Source organism: Pyrgilauda ruficollis, unplaced genomic scaffold (genome assembly GCF_017590135.1).
Source record: "Pyrgilauda ruficollis isolate IOZ18807 unplaced genomic scaffold, ASM1759013v1 scaffold25, whole genome shotgun sequence".
NCBI classification, from domain to species: Eukaryota; Metazoa; Chordata; class Aves; order Passeriformes; family Passeridae; genus Pyrgilauda; species Pyrgilauda ruficollis.
The window spans coordinates 11,685,471-11,706,060 of NW_024523822.1; the positions used below are offsets into that span (position 1 = coordinate 11,685,471).

Consider the following 20,590-nt stretch of genomic DNA (forward strand, 5'->3'; position numbering starts at 1 on the left):
AGACTCTATGACAGTATAAGCGTGTCTATAATACACGTGCACATTTTGGATGTCTAAGAGAAAACTTAGTCCTAACCCCAAACGTGGTGCAATCACAGAATGTCACTTACAGGAGCAGTGCTTGTCTGGCTGTATCTGTTGGCTGTGGACTGGTTCCATAGCCAGAGAAGGAATCAGCTAATGAGAATCTTGCAGAACATGTTTGCATGTTTTTCAGAACATGCAAAAGGGGGAGGCAAGGTTAGGGATTGTCTTTGGTTGCTTGGTTGTTTTGTTGTTTTGTTTCTTTGTTGGTTATGTTAGTTGTTTATTCTGCTGTAGCAGCTCAATGATCTTGATTCACCCTGTGACCCTACAGTCACTGGACTTGATGGAGAAGTGGAAGGATTGTGTTTCCAAGGAAAAATGACAAAAGCAAAAATAGTCCCTTTGCTCTCAAACTCTAGACGTTAATGGCCACATGCATCGTCGTCACTGCATGTGGGAGGCCCAAAGAGGTGTGTGAACCTCGCTTAAGTACAAACCCGAGTAACTACCAGGCCATGCTGAAATGCAATTAGCAGGACTACAATGATTCTAACAGCCTAGGCATTGGTCCAGTACCAGATTTGTAACGAGCACTAAGGTTCATTACATAGAAGAATTTGAGATCAATACGTTTAACATGGGGAGGAAAGAGAAAAGGTGTAGTCAATTAGATGTCTCAGGTTAACATTTATAGAAATGTTTTAGCAGCTAATAGAACATTACTTTGCCCTCCCACACAGCCTCTAAGAGTCTGCAGTAAGAAAGACAAACAATTGCATAGCGAGAGCACTCAAGCTATCCAACTGCTTATTAAATAAATCATTTAAAGCAGAATTTCCCTCCTGTTGGGCTGCAGGAATTAACTTGGTCTTGGAAAACGACATCAACATAGAGAGCTTTCACCCTCTCCAGGGCATAATTATTTAATACCTAATAAATTATCTACAGTTATCAAGTTTGTTTCCCAATAAATCCAGCCTTAGTGACTGGCAAGAACAATAATACTTCAAATCACTGTGCATTTGAAAGAAATCACTTAAGAATACCATAAAATGGTCCTCATTAGTGAGCTGCAATAGAATGCCTTATGGCCCATTTACAAAGAGATAAAGACACTTAATTATCCAGCTGCAATATAGTTCCTTAAGAGTTTCTGCTTGAGACAGCAATTTTGTGAGTAACTAGCTATTCACTGAGAGGAGAACTAAAGAATCCTTTCACTAACTGTACAAGGAGATTAAGTTGCTGGCATTGTTTAATACTTCTAGTGTCCATATTTCTTTAATTGATTTATATTTTTTCTGCTCAGACACCCTAATGTGCATTTGATGTTTCCATCTGAGCAATGGTATGCATACAAAGAAATTTTTTACTAACAAGCCTTTTGGGTGACACTGACATTGCTGTTAGTTGGTTTATATATTCTGATATTCTCTGTAATATCTTTGGTGTGAGTGAATAACACCAGTTTCACAAAACTGAGTGAAGAGGGATTTGGCACTGACCTATACTGTAGGAATGAGGGTGGGTAATTGATTTTAATATCAACAATCCAGAATTTATATACACTTCCAGTTTAAAGTTTTCAGTACCAATAAATATTGATCTCCTGCTGTGATCCTCAGAAGTTTAATAGGAATAAAATATTGGAATTCACAGTTCTGTTTTGAAGAATTTAAATATTTTTCCACTGACATGAATTTCAAATGCTGTACATTCATTTACTTATTTCAGAACTGAACCTCTATTAAATTACAGCCTAAGTTGCTACAACCTAATATAATTTGTTGCACTTTGTTATAAAGGAGAACTTTGAAATTAAGGTATTTTTGCCTAAGCATGGTACGAAAATATTTTTATTTTTAAAACATGATGATTTGGAATTGATTTTTTTCAGTTTTAGAAAAAAACAACACAGCTAGTGATCATATAACTAAATAAACAACACTAACATCAACACTAAATATCAACTCTAACATTACTACTACATTGTAACCGATAATATGGAGCAAAAGGGCATTTGTAGTTTTAAGTCACCTCATCATGATAAAACCCACTTGGAGAGAAGTGACTTCATTGATCTAAAAGAATTCCAGACCCAAACTCTGAAAATGTTAGGTGAGTCAGATAAGAATGACCCCAAAAAATTCCAATAGAACTTTCTGAACATTGCATATCAACAAAGAGAGTCTTCGGCAAAAGCAGGAATTGTATAGCCCCTGAACAGAAAAAAAAAGAAACACAAATGCTGGTGCTGATGTGTGGATTCAACTGAACATCTCCATGACAGCACAAAGTCAGAGAGCCTCTGCCTGCCGCCCTGCAGCACTCTACAGTTCATTTGCTCAATAGGATCCAGCCACAGTAAGGGGACCCCTCTTCCCTGACACTGAGTGCAAAAGAAAGACTCAGTTTTTCTCCAGCTTTCAAAATATAAGTAAGAGCAGATCACGTATTGGAACGTATCTTTGTAATAGTGAGCTTTGTGAAATGCCAGCAAACGTTTTCTGATAGTGATCTTCTGATCTCTTTTTAAACGAAAAGTATTTTTGTTATGCTTTAGAATATCTTTGTAAAAATGAAAACCTCATGCTCATAAAATCTCTAAAGATGGAGGAAGTAGAGAGAAACTGAGAAAATTGATTTTTTCCATAATCTTGAACCACAGCTAAAGTTATCTGCTTTGACATCTTTGGGGAAGTTAAAAAGTGTGGAACACCAGATGATTTCAGTGCATTAAACTGCATTTTGTATAAGGTTTTGGTGTGGGCATTCTAACTTTTACAAGTCTGAGGTTTTTAATTAATTCTTAACAAAAATACATTTTTAAAATTAATTAGTATTTCAAAAGCATCATGCTTTGCTCTTACACCACAGTATATTAGAACACATTGATAACTAAAATTCAGTTTCTGGTATAAAAAAAATCGGTCACTTCATGCATGAATTAATTTCTTAAATGATGCTTCAAGCACAATCCTGATCCACCTCAAGCCTACAGCTTTCAGCCAAAGCTGATCAGAATCTTCTGTGCACCTGGAACAAAAGGTTCTTCTATGTTTTGAAAGAAAAATAATGAAGTGATTGATGTGACACACTCTAAGTTTCTGCCTCACCAGTTATGTCTCATCACGTTGGAAAAAATCTTAATAATGTCAAGGATGAGGTACCAAGAGGAGGCATGGGCTTAAGGAATGAAATATTTATAGAGAAATGGTACAGAAAAAAACAAAATGTCACCTCAAAACATGTCTCAGATGATTACCAATATTATTCTTTCCAGGAACAGAAGTAAAATTATCAAGACCTGTGTCATAAAACCTTCTTCTACACTGCTAAAATCTAGTGGATTTAATATTTTCGTTATTGTATTCCAATTTATGGCTGAATCAACATAATATAGAAAATATTTCTTATCAAACACTGTCAAAATAGTAATATTTAAAACTACAGTTCTCTTTTTCTGTCCTGTGTTCCCACCAGGATTTTTGGTTTGGTTTGGTTTTGGCTTTTTGTGGTTTTGGTTGATTTTTTGGGTTTTGTTTATTTAGGGTTTTTTTTTTTGTTTTGTTTTGTGGTTTTTTTTGTTTGTTTTTTTGTTTTGTTTTTTTGTTTTTTTAAATACTAGCCTGTATTATAAAAGGTGTCTTTGAAGTTTGTCTAATGAAGAAGGCCAGCATCACTTCTGAGGCAATTCTGCTTCTGTCAATGGAGTTTCCCCTGAGCCTGTAACCTTCAGGTCATTTCTTTGAAGTTCTCAGCCTATTCTCTCTCTTTTCACTTCAGAATAAATTTTTACATCACATCAACTTTGGACTAAGAAGTGGAATAGATTAATTACTTTTTAATTTTATTTAAAATAAATTAATTGCTATGCCTTTAAAAAGCATGAATTCCATTCAAATGAACATTTGGACCTATTTACTTTTCCTATCCATATACTAGGAAACTTTTACCTTGTCTGAAATGCTAGACCCACTAACCATGTTGTTTACTTTATGAACTCAATAGGTATTTCTGGGGAGGTAAATTCTTAGCATATACATGTATGATTTTGAGAATTAAGTTTAGCATCTTGTCAGCATTCAAGAGGAACATAATTCTTCATTTCTCTTTTACTAAGAGGTCACAAAACCAGACATTCATAACAAAACTTTCTCCTTTGTTCCATTAGTTTTCTGAGGTAAGTAAGTTTAGGTCAAACATTGTAACAAGGTTTATTATTATGCAGTCTGGAAAACAGCCAAAGAAAAAAACTAATAGGACAACAAAAATAAATTTATGGTTCAATATGCTTTCCCACTGAATTTTACATTTACATCTTGTGGGTAGGACTGCCTAGGCAGTTACCACAATTTATGCAAATTATTTTTAAGACAATAGAAATTCAATGCATTTTCTTACACTGAATAAAAGACAATGCATTTTTGATCAGGCACCTTTTGTGACATTGGCTTGAATCATAATTACCCAGTGGACCAATATATTTTCTAAAGTAATTGGTTTGAACTTGCATACACATCTTTGTATTAGCTATTGCTTAACATAGTTTGTAGTACATGCCTTGTTTTGGGATGGAGGAGTTTTTTGACTGATATTCATGTGACTGTCTACTTTAGCACTACATATCTTCTCCATAAATAATTTTTCTCATGTGGCAGTTTAGAAAGTACTTCACAATACTCTTTACTGTGGTACAGATGTGTTTGACAGTGACAGCAATGTATTTTATAAATAATACTCTAAGACAAATAATACTCTAAGTAGCATGAGAAAAGACCAGTTTAAAAAAAGCAATAAGCACAAAACTCTCTATGACCTTTTCTAAGAATAATTTGATTTCTATCCACCTATAATTTGATCTTGATTTGTTATTTGCTAAAGGTGAAGCACTTACAGTCTTGGATATAATCATACAATATCTCTGTGCTTAATCAGGCCTTCACTTCTATTTTATTTCCTCATCTTTTGTTGGAGAAATTAAAAGTTTCATGCATTTATCTACATTTTAATTTTGAGATTAATTAATCTTTAAATAGTTATTTTAATATTCACCATAATGAACAACCATTTACTTTGAAGGTTAGTGCACCTATATAATGGGTGTTTCTATTTTAGAAATTCTTCTGTAGAAATTTACTGGCAGATTTTTCCCTTGCCTAAAATATACCAATATACACAGAAAATGTGACCAATATACACAGAAAAGTTTAGCCACAGACACAGGCCAAAATAGAGACATGTGAGTCCCCATGGTACCCTGCATTTATTTGACTCTCTGTAGGCTTTGTGACCTGTTAGAGTGTCTATTTGAAGGATTACATGCAACTGAAACTCTAGAATCACTCACACTGGGAGAGAGGTGGGTGGTATTTTGGAAACCGAATGCACAACATTTCCAAGTTTTACAGGTGGCCCTCATCCCAAAACTGGTCTGTAGCAAAACTGACACTGAAAATGGGATCTGGATTTTCTATTTAGGTCCACCTATATTTAAAATTTTTTTCATTTGTGTTGCTTTTACCTTTTCATTTGGTTTTTTTGTTTGGTTGATTTGATCTGGTTGGTTTTGGGTTTTTTTTTTTTTTTATCTTTCTCATTTGCCTTTATATTCTTCAGAAATTCTCCTAATATATGCCTAGGCACAGTGGAAGCACTAAAGCAGATTTCTTAGGGTTTTCATCCAGTTCTAGGGACCTTGTTAGCTCCTTAGACTGTTTTACTGAACAGAAACAGTTTCTGTTCAGCCCTGTATCTCTATACTACGCAGCTATATTATTCATAGGCTCCAAGCCGGAAAATTTCAGATAGTGTCCCAATTTATTTAAATTAGTCTAAAAATAAGTCTTCTGATATGATTATGTCATTTACTGGAGTAAATGTATCTCATGTTCTGTAATCAAAAAACAGTGATTATCACCAGATTTGTTTCAAATTTATTGGTTTATCTATATTCTATTTTTTACTTTCACAAATGGGAAAATCCTCAATACTATGACTTACAAGAAAAAGAAAATAATTTTCCTCTCTATGGCTTATCCTGGGAGAGAATTTACAAATGGATGGATGGATGGGGGGATGGATAGATAGATAGATAGATAGATAGATAGATAGATAGATAGATAGACAGACAATTTTTAAAATATTATGGCATAAATGTAAGATAAAATATAGTGACTTAATTTCCTAAATTTTTAATTTAGGAAAATCTGACAGAGATACATAAATCCATTCTCAAAATACCACAGGATTTAGACACACTTTGCAATTCCTCTCAACTCTGTTGTTCATACTTGTAAAGTTCCTCATCTTTGACAGGCTGGCTTTCCGGACTTGATGACTCACTTAGGTTGTGCTTTCTGTCAAAGATGAGTGTCCCTATTAAAGACCCATAGTTCTTAATAGGACCCATCTTTTTCTATCTCTACAGCTTTTTAATAATAAAAAAATATTTATCAATCTCTATGATATCTAGTAATCTTTACCCGAATTACTTAAGTCCTCTTTTTATCAATGGAAAATACTTCCCAGTGTTACTGGCTGTTCCTTTTCTCCCTATGATTAATTATTTTGGGCATTTACAAAACAGCATTCCACATATTTTCTTTCCCACCTAATAGATCTGTATGTTACAGCTCTCTCTCCTCATATGAACATTGTTCCAGGACTCTAATTTTTCCATTGTCCTATTCTTTTCTGGACCATTTCCATTTCTGCTATATCCCTTATGAAATTAGATGACTGAGATTTACCGAAGTATAAGACAGAAGAGGTGTCACTGATTTATGTATCACTTTTTTTTATTCTCCATTTCCCAAGAAACACCAGTTCTCACAGAGAATTTTTTGTTTTGATCATTAGTACACATATCAAGACTTGTTGTATCTTATTTTGGTGTAAATTTAGAGTAGATGCAGTGGTACTTCCCAATATGCATATATTTTCACCTTCAACACATATTTTCACAGACTGAAGTTGGCATTAATTTTTGGCACAACCTTCAGTACATAGTCTTCATTAGAGTGGTCTTGTGCTCCAGGAAAATATTATTTTAACTTTAGCTATCTGGCTACTTCTTCAGCTGTGAATATACCTACCAAAACCATTGGTCAGTTAGACTTAATCAAACAATAGGAAAGAAACATTTCTTCACTTGAACATTTCTTGTTAAGTTATTCTCCTCAAAGAACAAAGGTATCCAAGGAAAATTCTGAACCTGATAATATACATTACCTTTTGTAATGTTCAAAATCAAGGGCTTAGTTAGGCTATTAAAGTTATATTTAGGTATTTAACTGTGCTAAGCATCATTTACTTCCATAGTTCCTCAGAAGTTAAAAAGACCATTGAAAACTCAGGTTTTCAGGCACCTGAATTTGTACCCAGGAGCCCAATTTGAAACATCCACTTCTGTATTCCTCATTCAAAGTTTTTATAAGAAGCAGCTGAGGAAACTAAGTTTAGGAAAAATGTTGGTTTGTTTGTTGGTTTTTTTGAATCATATTCAAGACTGTTAGAAAATCTTTTTAAGCTTTAAAGAACTTGCTATATATCTCTGTATGAGAATAATATATCTTTCATTTTGTTATTGATTTTAAAATACTCCTGAGCTTTATTAGAACACACTGGACACAGCCTTGCCAGGTTTCTTTGCCAAAAGGCCATAAAACATAATAAAGGATTTGCATTGCATCACAATGTTTCTCTACTGATGTGAGAACAGCTTTCTATGAAACATGTTATTTAATTCCAAATGCTAGGGAACTATACAATAGAATGAGCAGAAGGGAACATTTAGAATGAACATGAGAGGAAGAAAACATTTTTTCAAAACAGAAATGTAGTCTATCAACACTGGCCCAAGCATGCAACACTTCCAAAGCAAGAGATTTAATCCTCATGACTGGAGCAGTTTATATTTAAGCCACACAAGTTGCATGGGAATATATAGCCGAGAGAAAACCCACATTGCCTTGAGCTGGATAGCTTGATTGATCTAGTATGTCTTCTGCCTCTTGGAGAAAGCACTGAATTATGATACAGGTGGCAAGTAATGATAGTAATGATACAGGTGACAAGTTTTCAGCTGGGGTGATGGGGTAGTTGTTTGCTGTTTTTATTTTAGTATTTTGGTGGTTTTGGTTTTTTTTAGTTTGTTTTTTTTTTTAAGTTGATGGCACTTAGAGCTCTAGAATGACAAAGATCTATTATGCTGGGCTCTTCAGACTTCTGATACCTCTCAGAGAACTCCTTGATCCATGCTTCCACAATTGCTAAAAGACTATCACACTCACATGTCTACAGTTTCTCTCTGTGTTTATCCTGTGCCTTTCTCAGAAGGATTTTTATGTTGTCATTTCTGTATGACTTTGCCTTATTTTTCATAGATAATAATATATTCTTCCAAGTGTACCACTTCCATTTTGCACAGTGGTTTCCACCCCTTCCTGGACCAGTTTGGGTGAAAAGGATTTCTTTCTTAATACATTCTGCAGTGTCCTTGGCATTTGAAAATTGAAATTCTATCTGAATTTCTGTCTCTGTTTCTGTAAGAAAACTGTTTACTAAGAAAGACATACTTGAGGAAATTGTCCTACAGAGTCTTTGCAGAGCTCTTCTTTCAATATTATTTCTACCTTTTTTGTTTGGAGCACCCAGAAACAAACAAAACACAGCAAGACAGAAGAAAGCAAAATTATCTCTTATTATAAATAAGATCTAATTCAATAGAAGAAATTAATCTTTTGGATATCTACCTATAGCACCATAAGAGCCTATAACCAGACTATGTACATATCTGTGTAACAACCTCTGAATTACTTTCCTTTGGTTAGTAGCCTGTTCTCTCCATTGACTGAAAAGGAAGTCAAGAGTAGATGAGGTACTGTAAAGTTAAGACCCACGGTTGGTTGGCTTACTTCCAGCAGAAGGAGACAGATACTCAGAGGAAAAAATCAGTATTGTTAGTACAAAAGCAATGTAATTTTGGCCTATATCTGCTGTGGTCAAGATATAAAAACTCAATGATATTAAATTCAAAGAATCAAATATGGCTGTTGGTACAAGGATCAGCCTCAGCATTGTCTGAACTTTATCTGATTTGTGGGTTCTCTTCAGCTCTTTTCTCCTCAATTATAATGTCTTTTTCTTTTCTTTCTTGGAATAAGACCATTAAGTTTTGCTTTTTCAAAAAATTGAGGTCTTAATTCACAAGATATTTCCTAGTAGTTCTAATGTACTTTATAATGTACTTTATAATGCCACTTTCTTACCTCCTTCCTTGGAGCAGAGGGTGATCAGGGTGTGAACTGTATCCATCAATTCCAGCTGCTGTTTCTGCAGGACACTGTTATTGCTTGTTGCCTTGTTTAATTGCTTCTCTAGTTCCTGGATTATGTAGCTTTGTCGTGTGACTAAGCTTTGTAGGTTCTCCTTTTCCTCCTTCAAAGTGGCCAGCTCCTCTTTGTGCCTTTCTTCCATCTCTAGAATTCTGTGCTCAAGTAAACTAAAATGAAATAAAACAATTAGTAAATATTATTTCATGCCATCACAGTTAATAATACAGAAATGAGAACATTTCTTTCGATGTATAATTTACTACCTAAATCAATAATTCTAAAATATGTCACATGTAGTAATTCAGCCCACTGAGTCAACCATAACTGATCTCTAAGGCTTCATTTTGTGATGTTTGCATGTCGTGGTGCTTAAAGGGCATGGCACTGCATATGTAGGTACTATTCTGATTTACAAATATGCACAAGCATAGGGCCAGTAAAACATTTGAATGTAAAAGCTGAGGCAGAAGAGCCTGAGGTAGGCAGAGGAGAGAGAAGAGCAGGGAGTTGAAGAGGACATGGCTGGTAACACGAATCGATCAACATGATGAGACAAAAATCAGGGCAAACTGAAGAAGAATTTGTGAAGTGTCTTGTCACTGAGAGGAAAATAAGCATTATAAGTTATGGAGGACCATCAAGGTGTGTGGAACTCACAATAAATGTATTTTTTTATGTGGTCTGTGAAGCTGGGATAAGAATTTCCCACCAGATAAGCAGTACCTGCTTTCACATTAAGAATAGTACTGTTTTCCCAAAAGGTAAATCAGCAACTTGCATTTTAATGTAGGATTCCCTTTTTCCTTGAGTCCACATACCTATCCCACTAACACTTCCCAGCCATGTTTGGTTGTTCCACAAAAGGCCCTCAGGCAGAAAATTGTGGGGCATCATGTTATCTGCTTACATCAATTTTTATAAAGAAGTTTGCACATGTATAGAAACACTTTCTCTGGATTAATATTCTTTTTCTAGTACCCTTTCTGTGCTGTGCTGGAAGTGTTCAATTTACCAAGATCAAAGGCGTGTCAGATTACATCTAGAAAAATAGTGGTGTGGTAGACTTAAAGGACAGCTAATATCTGTCAGCCATGAACAAGAAGCATTTCTAGGACAGTGTTTTGATGCTGTGGTGGGAATTTAACAGAAAGAATGCATCAGTATTAGATAAAGAAAGTAATTTAATCTCACTGCTACTTTCTCTTTGGGGTTTCTGTTGTATGCACCAAAGGTTTTGTTTCTCATGCCCAAAAACCAAATGGTGGTTAAAAACTTGCCAACAAACTGCTTCCTGCTCAACTCAGCCTTAGGTTTTATTTATTTGCACTCTCCCTCTACCTTTGTTTTTACTTCTGGATAATAGATCAGTGGCAAAATGCCTGCATAATTTTAGGTCATTTAACCTAACAGAGGAATGTAATAAAATCCATATGGAGTTGCTTCTACTCGATATCATGGAGCCTTAATATGAGCTGTTAAAGATGATAACAATGCAAAGATTAAATTCAGGTACCAAAATTTGCTGTGCAAGCTAGAATGAGATAATTTTTTTAAAGCAGCAATTTTTTTTCTGAAATACTATAAATATGAAATTTACAAAGATCCTGAAGAAAACATACTTTTTAATATCAACATGTCTAATTCTGTGAAAATCACAAGCATCTGAGTAAAGGGAGCAAAAAAGTAAAGATGTGAGGGAAAATACATTTTTGTAGGGTCCCAAACACAAAGGAGAATTCATTTCATTTTAAAAGGCTCATTAATTAGAAACTAAATAACAAGATTTAGTGGACTGAAATAAGATGGTAGAAGGTTACACCCTGAAAAAAATATGGATTTTGAAGCCAAAGACTATAAATTATTTTAGCACCTTATCAGAGCTGTGGCTGGTTTTTCATCGCTTGAACACTAACATTAAACATCATGTTTAGATTCACACCATGGTCTAGATTCACATGGATTTTTTTGAGAATGTGTATGTGGTAGCCTTTGAACTTTCTTATGCAGAAGGTCAAATGTAGTTTAGTTTGGCAGAAGCACTTGAAAATCTTCAGACAGATTTGGTCCTAGTCATAAAATATTGTAAAAAAAACCCACCTCCTTTTGAAATTTATCAGTTCTATCCACAGAATAATTTTATTTGCTGATAATTTTTCACAGAAATTATTGAAGTTCTGGTTGTGACTCTAGATTTTAACTTTTTTTGATAGACTAATTACACCAATGCACTTGGGCTAGGAGAAAGGTGGCCTGGTCACAGTCTGTAATAGAAAGGTGCTAGGTGGGGCCACGTCCCAGTCTGACATCTTACAGTCCCCCAAAATGTTGTGTATTTTCAGTGCAAGACAAGATGTCACTCAGGAAGACAGAATACAGCTTTATGGTTATATAGTAAGAAAAGACAAAAAAGTTCCCTTTATCCTTATCCATGTAGTACATACACTACAATGTATTTCCTTAATTCCACAGTATCCTATCTGCATGTCCACAACTAAATCATTTCCATATCTGAATCATTTCATGTCAAAGAAAGAGCCTTTGACAGCCACAGTTTATGCATTGCATTATTTGTTACCCACTGTGGCCTTTCTAAAATCATGGTAAATGAATCCAGGGGGATGACAATCGTATTTGTGGCAGCACTGGCCACCTCAAGCAAGAAAAGAGAAGCTGACAATGTTTAGAGCTCCACAGTCTGGAATCTACAGAGCCAAACAGGAAGCAGATGTCTCATGGCTTTAATAATAATACATACTAATATTTCTGAGTGGTGTGTCAACATGTGGTGGAAAGATGGAAGTGTCATAGCACTTGCTTCCTTTAGTTTTCTATGTAGATTAAAAGTCCTGTAATTATAAATTGCAAAACTATGCTATTTTCAGGAATGCAGATATATTTATGTGATTGGCTTTCTACATCCATAAATCTATATCAGATAAAAGTAAGTCCTGAGGATAGGACAACTCCCTGTATTTCTGGGAGAAGTCCAAAACATTCATTTTTGTTTTACTATGAAACAATGAGAAAACTTTGGTCAAATCTCCAAATGAGCAAAAGAAAAGTCTTCACACAGATTGGGGATTTCTGAATTGGACTGTTCCAAAAGGAAGAAATCCTTCAATAGCGTGAGAAAATCTGCTCTTATGGCTTTTGACAACAATATGGTCAGAATTATTAATTTGTATTGTTATATTAATATTTTTATAGACAATTTAAAATTTTTAAAAAAATGCTAGGAAATTAAAAAAAATCTTGAAACTGATTGAAAGCAGTTTAAAAGGTATTTAGGGTTACTTTAACTGTGGCAAGAAGACTCTGTTGTCTCTTTTTTGTAACATCAGACAAACTCTAACAGAAAAATACCATTAAGAAATAACTTTGCTGAGCGCTTGGTAAAGACATTTTCTCAAATTTTTAAGGAAGCATTCCTTAAAAATTTAACACAGAGTTAAAATTAAAATATTTTTAATAATTTTCATTAACAGCCATTGCCAACACAAAATAATGAAAATGGAAAGAAGGTTGTCTCTATATGAATCAGTCCAATATCCTCAAAAGGCTGACTGAAATATTCTTTTATAACACTTTCCAGCTGCATGTTATGGCTCTTTTTTGCAGTAAGTTTCCTCTATTAATTTCATTTACATTTCAAATTCCTATACAATTCTTATATGTTTGGAATTTCTAAATTTTTGAAAATACTACTAATCTAGGCACATGAAACATTAATGGGAACAACAACACAATAAAAATAAATCACCATTCACCAGACGCATCATACAAATATACATATATTTATTTCTGAAGATGCACACATAAACATAAAGATATGTTTTTATAATTGGAGCCTTCAATTTGGGGAAATAAATCAGGCATTTGGGGAACAGAATAAAGTTGTGAATAAACAAGTGTTGTTACCACGAACAAATACCTATATTACCCACTGGATAATGACACTTTGGAGTATTATTTACACACAGACAAAGACACACGCAGATCCCAAACCCAGACAAATTTAATATTTCTAAGGGTTAGCTATGTCTCAGTGTCTAATGTAGTGGTTTTGGTGGGGCTAGGAATCTATTTTCAATGGCATAAATGATATCTTGACTTTGTCAGCCTGTGGAATGACTCGGTGCAATGCCTCAGTGCAACAGTGCTGTGTCCAGCTGATTCAGAAAAAAACCTCTACCAATGCTGGAGAGGGTAGAATACCCATACAGAAGGCAAAGAATGACTTCTAGTGAAGGCTGTTGTCATTTTGAAAGGTGATGAAGTAGAACATGTAGGAAACACTCTGGTAGCTGTCCAAGGGAGAAGGAAAGTATGGTTTAGACAATCTGCCTTATAAGGTAGTTTAATCACTAATCCATTCCAGACCACAGAAGTTTAAGAGATTTTTTTTAACATTTGTTTTCAGAATCCTCAGTTTAGACTTGTGAGAACAGGATATAGACCAGACATTGGAGATGGACATCTTTTGCATTAAAATAATCTTTATAAAAAATATGATTTATTAAATATACAGATTTGTTGAGGTATTCAATAATTAAAGACAAGTAATATCACACTAGAAAAGTGGGGTTTGGCCATATATATGTAGGTTTATTTTATCTTATATGCATGGAAAGACAAATGGGTAGAGGATTTCAATGCTTACTTTTGAGTCCAAGAACATTATTTTACAAAGAAAGCCTGAGACAGCTTCTTTGTACTTCCTTTTAGGTGAGTGAAATTTTCCCTATGTTGTTAAGTGCTGACCACTCATGCTACCTTGGGAGTCTGATACTGTCTGATCACTTTAAGGAAATATGAAAATATGTGTCCCCCTATTTCTCAGGGCCAGTAAAGTAACAAGTCACTTAGCACCAGTAAGCCTACTTTTTATATCAATGACAAGATAATTCACATAAGTGTAAAACTGGGAGTTTTCTTTTTACTATATGCACAACCTTCAAATAAAAGTTGACAGACATATTGTGATTCCTCATCTTTCACACAGTCAGACACATTCAAGAACCATTCTTGAGTGCTTGCTTTTTATAGCATGCAACAATTCTTGTACCAAACGTGTTAATCCAGTATTATTTTCTGCAAATTCAAGCAAGATTTTATGTTTAAATTTCACTTCCACAATTTGTTGATGGAAGATCCAGAATTTCATTGTATTTTTCCTCATTTGTTTCATTTTATCAAATAGAAAGGTTTTTTACACTTGCATATAAAAACAGTTGGCACATTACAAATTAAATGCAGCTGGTACACTCTGGGGGAAAAAAAGGGGGTTCATAAGGCAATTAAGAAGGGAAATTTTTCAAGAATAAATCAAAATAGCATTTAGAAAGCTCTTGTGGGAAAAAAAAATGGCAATGGAAGAAACCACCGTTTACATTATAGTGGGTGGGAACCACAAAACCAAATTATTTATGGCATGAGAACACTCAATAGACACATGATTCTAAGGCAAATGTGACTCTACTTATGCCACAGAATATCTTCCATTTCAGTGGAACAAAAAAAAAAAAAATTGGCCCCTCTTCTGAGCAGAGACAGACAGTAAAGAGAAAGGCCAAGAATAGACATATTTCTGGTCTAAAGAACATGCACTGCTCCCTTGTTGATACGCAGTGTTAATTTAATTTTAAATACATATGCAAGTTACTGTAGTATATCAATGGTCTTTTATTGTTATTATAAAATTCTGCATTTCTTTCATCTAAGATTCAGTTCTATGAATGTGGTTAATATCTTAACTTTTATTTTATATAGAGGAAATTTAAGCCCAGAGAGAGAATCTATTAGCTCACAGTACACTATCTCTTTTGATTGTTTTTGTAAAGGCAATAGTTCCTACACTAGTTCCCACTGTGCTGTAAACCTACTGCAAAAGAAAGATCCTTTCCAAAATAGCTTACAGTCCACCTACATAATGTGGATAAAAGGAATTTTCCCTATTTATTGGTGTGTAAGTGATATGGAGAGGGATTATGAGTACCTAACTGCAAATAGCTACTAAACACAGCCTGATGAGTAATATGCAAATATTGTTTAAATTTAAGCAAGCTAAAATCGTTGGCATGTCCAGAAGCCTGGTATTTGCTGAGGTCACCAAGATTTGTCCCACAGTCAACCCGACACAATTGATTTCAAAGTTAGAACCTGAAAGGCCGAGACTGCACAGTTCTCTGTGAAGAGAAGATGATGATACAAGGGTGGCAGATCCATATTTAAGTGTAATTATAACACGGCAGTCTCCCTAATTGTATCAGTCCGGAGGAGACTTTAAAAGGACCCACACAATACATACCAGGTCCTTGCTTTGCAACAAGATAAAATTCTGTGTGCTTTTCCATCTATTCACAAATATCTATACCTCTGAGACAAACAACAAAAATTGTGCTTTTAAAAATAGCCCTCCTTTTTATCTGACTTTTCAAAACCCATTTTATCATAATGTCAGCCAAGTCAAAGGTCAATTCAAGTAAGGCTAATTTGTTTACTGACATGAAGGCTTTTTACTCTGATTCATTCCTAGGGTAAATAAATAAATCCTAAGTATACAAGACGCAGACTTTTAAGCAGCCAATAAAATTTTGTTGCTAACCATATTGCAGCAGATAAAAGTACAAGTACTTATATACTTAACCAATGCTTGAATCAAGTCCATTTTGAAATAAATTTGTAAAATATGTAGAATGAACCCTGCCAATCTGTCTGTGGATTACAAGGAGAGCCCACACAAGCAGTTAAGGTGAATTACCTATTTTTCAGATTGCTGAAGAAAAAGTTAATCCCACACTAATTTATTCACTTTTCTCATTGGTTAAGGGACATCTCTGGAGTTCAAGAGTTTTCAGTGTAATTAAATTTCTTCAGAATAACATTTGCTGGAATTACTGGTTGCAAACAGTTTTTAGATTAAACACATTAAATTTGTTTTCATAATCAGCAGCAATAATGATATATTATTCAAACAGCTTTGCAACAGGACACATTTTACAAGCACATTTCTTCATATCAATATTTTCTATTTTTCATCATTACCTGTATTTTGCCTTCTTTACCCTGTAGCCTCTTGCCCACTATGATGCTAGTCTGCTTTGTGCATAACCCTGGACAAGGTTTTTCTGCCTCAGCTGCCAGTTCCTGTCCAGCAGCACGGGGTCACACTGCTCTCTTTGGAAGACTGACTGATCTCAGTCCTCTACTGCTTGTATTGCATGCTTCAGTATCTGCCTCATCTTAAAAGCTGTTTGCCTCATTTCAATATCAAATGTAGAGAGAGGAAATAGAAACCTTAGTCCTAGTCAGTCAGACCTCACAGTTGTTCTTTCTAGAAGCTAGAGTGAGGCTGAGGAGTCAGAGCGCTCCCTGTCCTCCCTGCTCACGCCTGCCCAGAGGCAACACTGGATCTATTGGAAGTTTCAAAGAGCAGTGAGGAAGGGGAGCAGCTTTCCCCACTGCCCTGGGTGCCAGTGCCCAGGTGCAGCTGCTGTGAGGAAAGGCCAGAGCTGCCCCGTGCTGGGCACAGCTGGCTCCAGTCAGCTGTACAGAGTCAGGAGAGAGGGAAAAAGGGAGAGAAACAATGCTGCAGACACCAGGGTCAGAGAAGGGGAAGGAAGGAGGCACTGGAGCAGACACAGCCCTGCAGCCTGTGGGAGAGGCCATGGGGGAGCAGATATTTCCCATGAGGATCCTGTAGTGGAGCAGATATGTCCAGAAGGAAGCTGACACCTGTGCAGAGCCCATATAGTGCATTTCTACCCTGAAGTACAGAGCCTGTGGGAAAGAACCATGCTGGAGGAGGGAAAAAACTTGAGCAAGAAGGCAAGGCAAAGTGTTGTGCTTTGTCTACTGTCTACAACCCCAATTCCTCATCCCCTTGTACTGCTCAGAGGGCATATAGAAGAATCAGGACTGAAGCTGACCCTGGGAAGAAGGGGAGGTAGAGGTGAAAGGTCTTTTTGGGTTTGTTTCTGTTTCTCACCATCCTACACTGTTATTAATTGGTAGTAAATAAGGCTGTATTGCCCATGATGAGTGATCTCCCTGTCTTTATCTCAACCATGAGTTTTTCGTCATATTTTCTCCCTGTTCTGATGATGAGGGGGAGTGAGAGAGTGTCTGGGTGGGCGTCTGGCATCCCAGACAAGGTCAGCTCAAATGTTCTCTGACATACCGAGCTGCTAAGCCCAGTGGTTTCAGGTGCTGAGTCCCTGTGTCACAGAAAGGGAACACTGGAACTACTTCCCAGCTCTCAATTTACTGCTTAAAAAGTTGTGTTGGTAAATAGTTTTTTCATCAAAAACTTAAAGCTTAAACAAAAACCCCAAATATTTACCACTGACTTCTTAAAATGGAGGATGGCTACAAGTATGCTATGGAGTACGTAAGGAGAGAGATCCTTCTACATGCCTTGTCTTTGAATCCTTTAAAATTAGAAAGATGAATGAATGATTTTCTGTTTAAGAAGCACTTTAAGGTAGTTTAAGTCCTTCTACATGCCTTGTCTTTGAATCCTTTAAAATTAGAAAGATGAATGAATGAAGATTTTCTGTTTCAGAAGCATTTTAAGGTAGTTTAAAATCTCATAATTTAATATTTTTCTACTTGAAAATGCTCTTAAAAGTTATCCCTGTGCTTTTAGGTTGCAGGAACTGTGGTCATATTACTAAGTTGTCATGAAACAGAGTAAGATGTAAATTTACAGTTAATATGAAAAGTGGTAAAAATCAGTTTACATTTATCATACAGGACATAATACAGTGTAAGTTCACACCCCAGGTGTTTTAGTGAGTCCATAAATATTACCTATGCTGTTCACTTACCATATTGCTCCTTTCATCAGTTGCTTAAAACAAAGTATACACAGACCACTTTGTAATGAACAGAGAAAGAGACCAATTACTCAGACTCACCTATTTTTCTCATGAATTTTTAGGATTTCGTGTGTCTGTTGTAGCAGCTGTTTTTCTAGCTTGTATGTTGACAGGGAATTTTCCAGTAGCTGAATTTCAAGTCTGGATGTTTGATTTAGCACCTTAAGGATAAATTAAAAACATTAATGTTTATATTGTCCTGGATATTTTGTTTTAGCAGCATAATATAATAATTTAATTCTGATTTGATGATTTGTCAAAAATTGTTTCTAAATCCTTTTTTAACCTCGGCTGCTCAGCTGGTGCAGATGAACTCAATCAAACTACACTGATATGTACCAGCTGATATTCTGTCACTAAAACTGTAGGATAGTAGTGGATCAGCAGAGAGAGGCAAGGTGACTGCCAAACAAGCTTCATTTCAATGGAAAAAACAAGAGACGTGCCTCAGGCATGCATTCCTACAAAGCATGCTTAAACCAGAAAAGTGCAAGAGTACTTGGAATGAAGTCAAAGTGTTGCATCTGCTATTTTGTAAATAGAGCTCCTACTTTAGCTTTCCCCTGCATTCTCTCTTTTGTGGTGTCGGCAGTTCAGTGCCTTATTTTTGTTTGAAATCGTTGACATCCACAGAGCAATCTGAATTGTCCATTTTTGTTGTCCTACACAGCTTGAAAAATTGGGAAATGATTGATATACAACAACAATGAAGATCAAAAGCTGTGATTTATCCTGTTACTCATTATTTAGCCTGACACTTTTATCATTGACAATAGGTGGCTGTTTATTGAAAGTCAAATGCTGCTTTAGTTTCCTGGGCAGTCCTACCTTTTTTGCACACACAGAGCTAAATATACTAACCGAATGAAATCAAAAGAAAGACACGTAACAAGGGTCAATCATCAATGCTGTTATTACCAAGAAACAAAGTGTGTTTCCTGGACCCCTGTGTTGAAATGTTTTGTGTGGTAATGCATTAGAAAGGAAAGAGTTTGGGAAATGTTCTCTGCAATTAACTGCTTTTTGAAAACCATGCTGGGAACATACCTGGGTTTCAACATCCGTGAGTTTTCTTGTCTGCTCTGCTGTCTGGCTGAGGAGGCTGGTCCCTATCTCGAGCATGGTAGCAGTGTGGTTCTGCACAGCATTCTGCTGCAGCTGCACCATCTCTGATTTCATGTTTTCCACAATGTAGTTCTCAAGCTGTAAAAGAGAACAGGTTGTAGCTGCAGTATTTTTACCTGTTTAGGCATTCTGGTGTCATAAAGGGTGAATAGCTGGCATTCTTGTCAAAAGCAGAAATTTTAATATTTTCAGGGGGGATCTCAAGTCTCAGTTGACCATATGACTGTTAGGGTAGGGATTTGATTATCTTCCCCTTTCAGCTAGAGTCCCAATATTTTTCCAAGTATCAGGGTCTGTGTTAACGTTGCAGTGAACATTTGTCATGGAGATAGCAGCTTCAAAACCTTAAAAAGACCAAAGCACACCGGAGGAAAACATAAAACCCTATTTGTACATCATAACTTAAATGTGAGTCTTCCATGGAAGAGATCCTACTGTATTCTACATCCACTGGTTTATGTCTGGCATTCAGGAATATGATTTTTTTATTCAGTTGAATCCCCCAAAAGATTTTTCACAAACTCAGCAATAAACACAGATTAGTTTAATGGAGATCAAAAATTTCTAAAGGAATGGTGACACTGTCATGCCAATAAAAGAAGGAAGCTGTTGTCCAAAAAGCATAGAAAGCTGGTTCGCTCCTTTGCTTTTTTGTTCTTGATATTTGGTTTTACTTGGCAAATTATTGAACAAAATCTGAACTAAAACCCTCTAAATAAATTAAGTACCTCAGAGAGGGGTGCTTCTTGTTGCAGTTTGTTTTAGTATGTGTAAGCAGAATCATTCCCTTTTAGCTGACAGTGTCCTTCCCCAGCCACAGCAGGCCATAAAGCCAGGGCTAGTCTACAGTATGATGAGATTGTTTCTTACTTATATAAGCATTGTTCTTTCTTGATGTCCTCCATAAAGCTTTAACATAAAGACAGGTTGCCCAGAACATAGTTTTCAGTACCTTCCACTGAAGTAACCAGCTGGAGTCCAGCTGGTTTAAACCCAGTGAAGATTTAGTCCTTAGCTAGTAGTTAGTCACTGTGACAGGTAAGTTGCACAACTAAATAGTAAGAACCAGATAGAGTTTATTTGAATACTGCAAAAAGGAGTGGTAGTCAGACATAGAGTGTGATTAGTAAGAATGGCTGCTATCATTTTTTCTATAGGTATACCTGTGGGCCCTAGGGGCCACAACTGTTAGATATTCTAATGAGTCACTTCAGTTGAGCT

General features: G+C 35.7%; 1 protein-coding gene across 1 annotated transcript in view; it reads right to left on the reverse strand.

Moving 5' to 3' along the window:
* ANGPT1 (angiopoietin 1) overlaps positions 1-20,590 on the reverse strand; it is a 152,669-nt gene that overhangs the window by 62,454 nt on the left and 69,625 nt on the right. The window contains exons 2-4 of the mRNA XM_041470794.1: positions 19,292-19,447; positions 18,284-18,405; positions 9,300-9,532 (exon numbers count right to left, since the gene is read on the reverse strand). Coding sequence (XP_041326728.1) covers positions 9,300-9,532; positions 18,284-18,405; positions 19,292-19,447 — 511 coding nt within the window. The remainder of the gene's footprint in view (positions 1-9,299; positions 9,533-18,283; positions 18,406-19,291; positions 19,448-20,590) is intronic.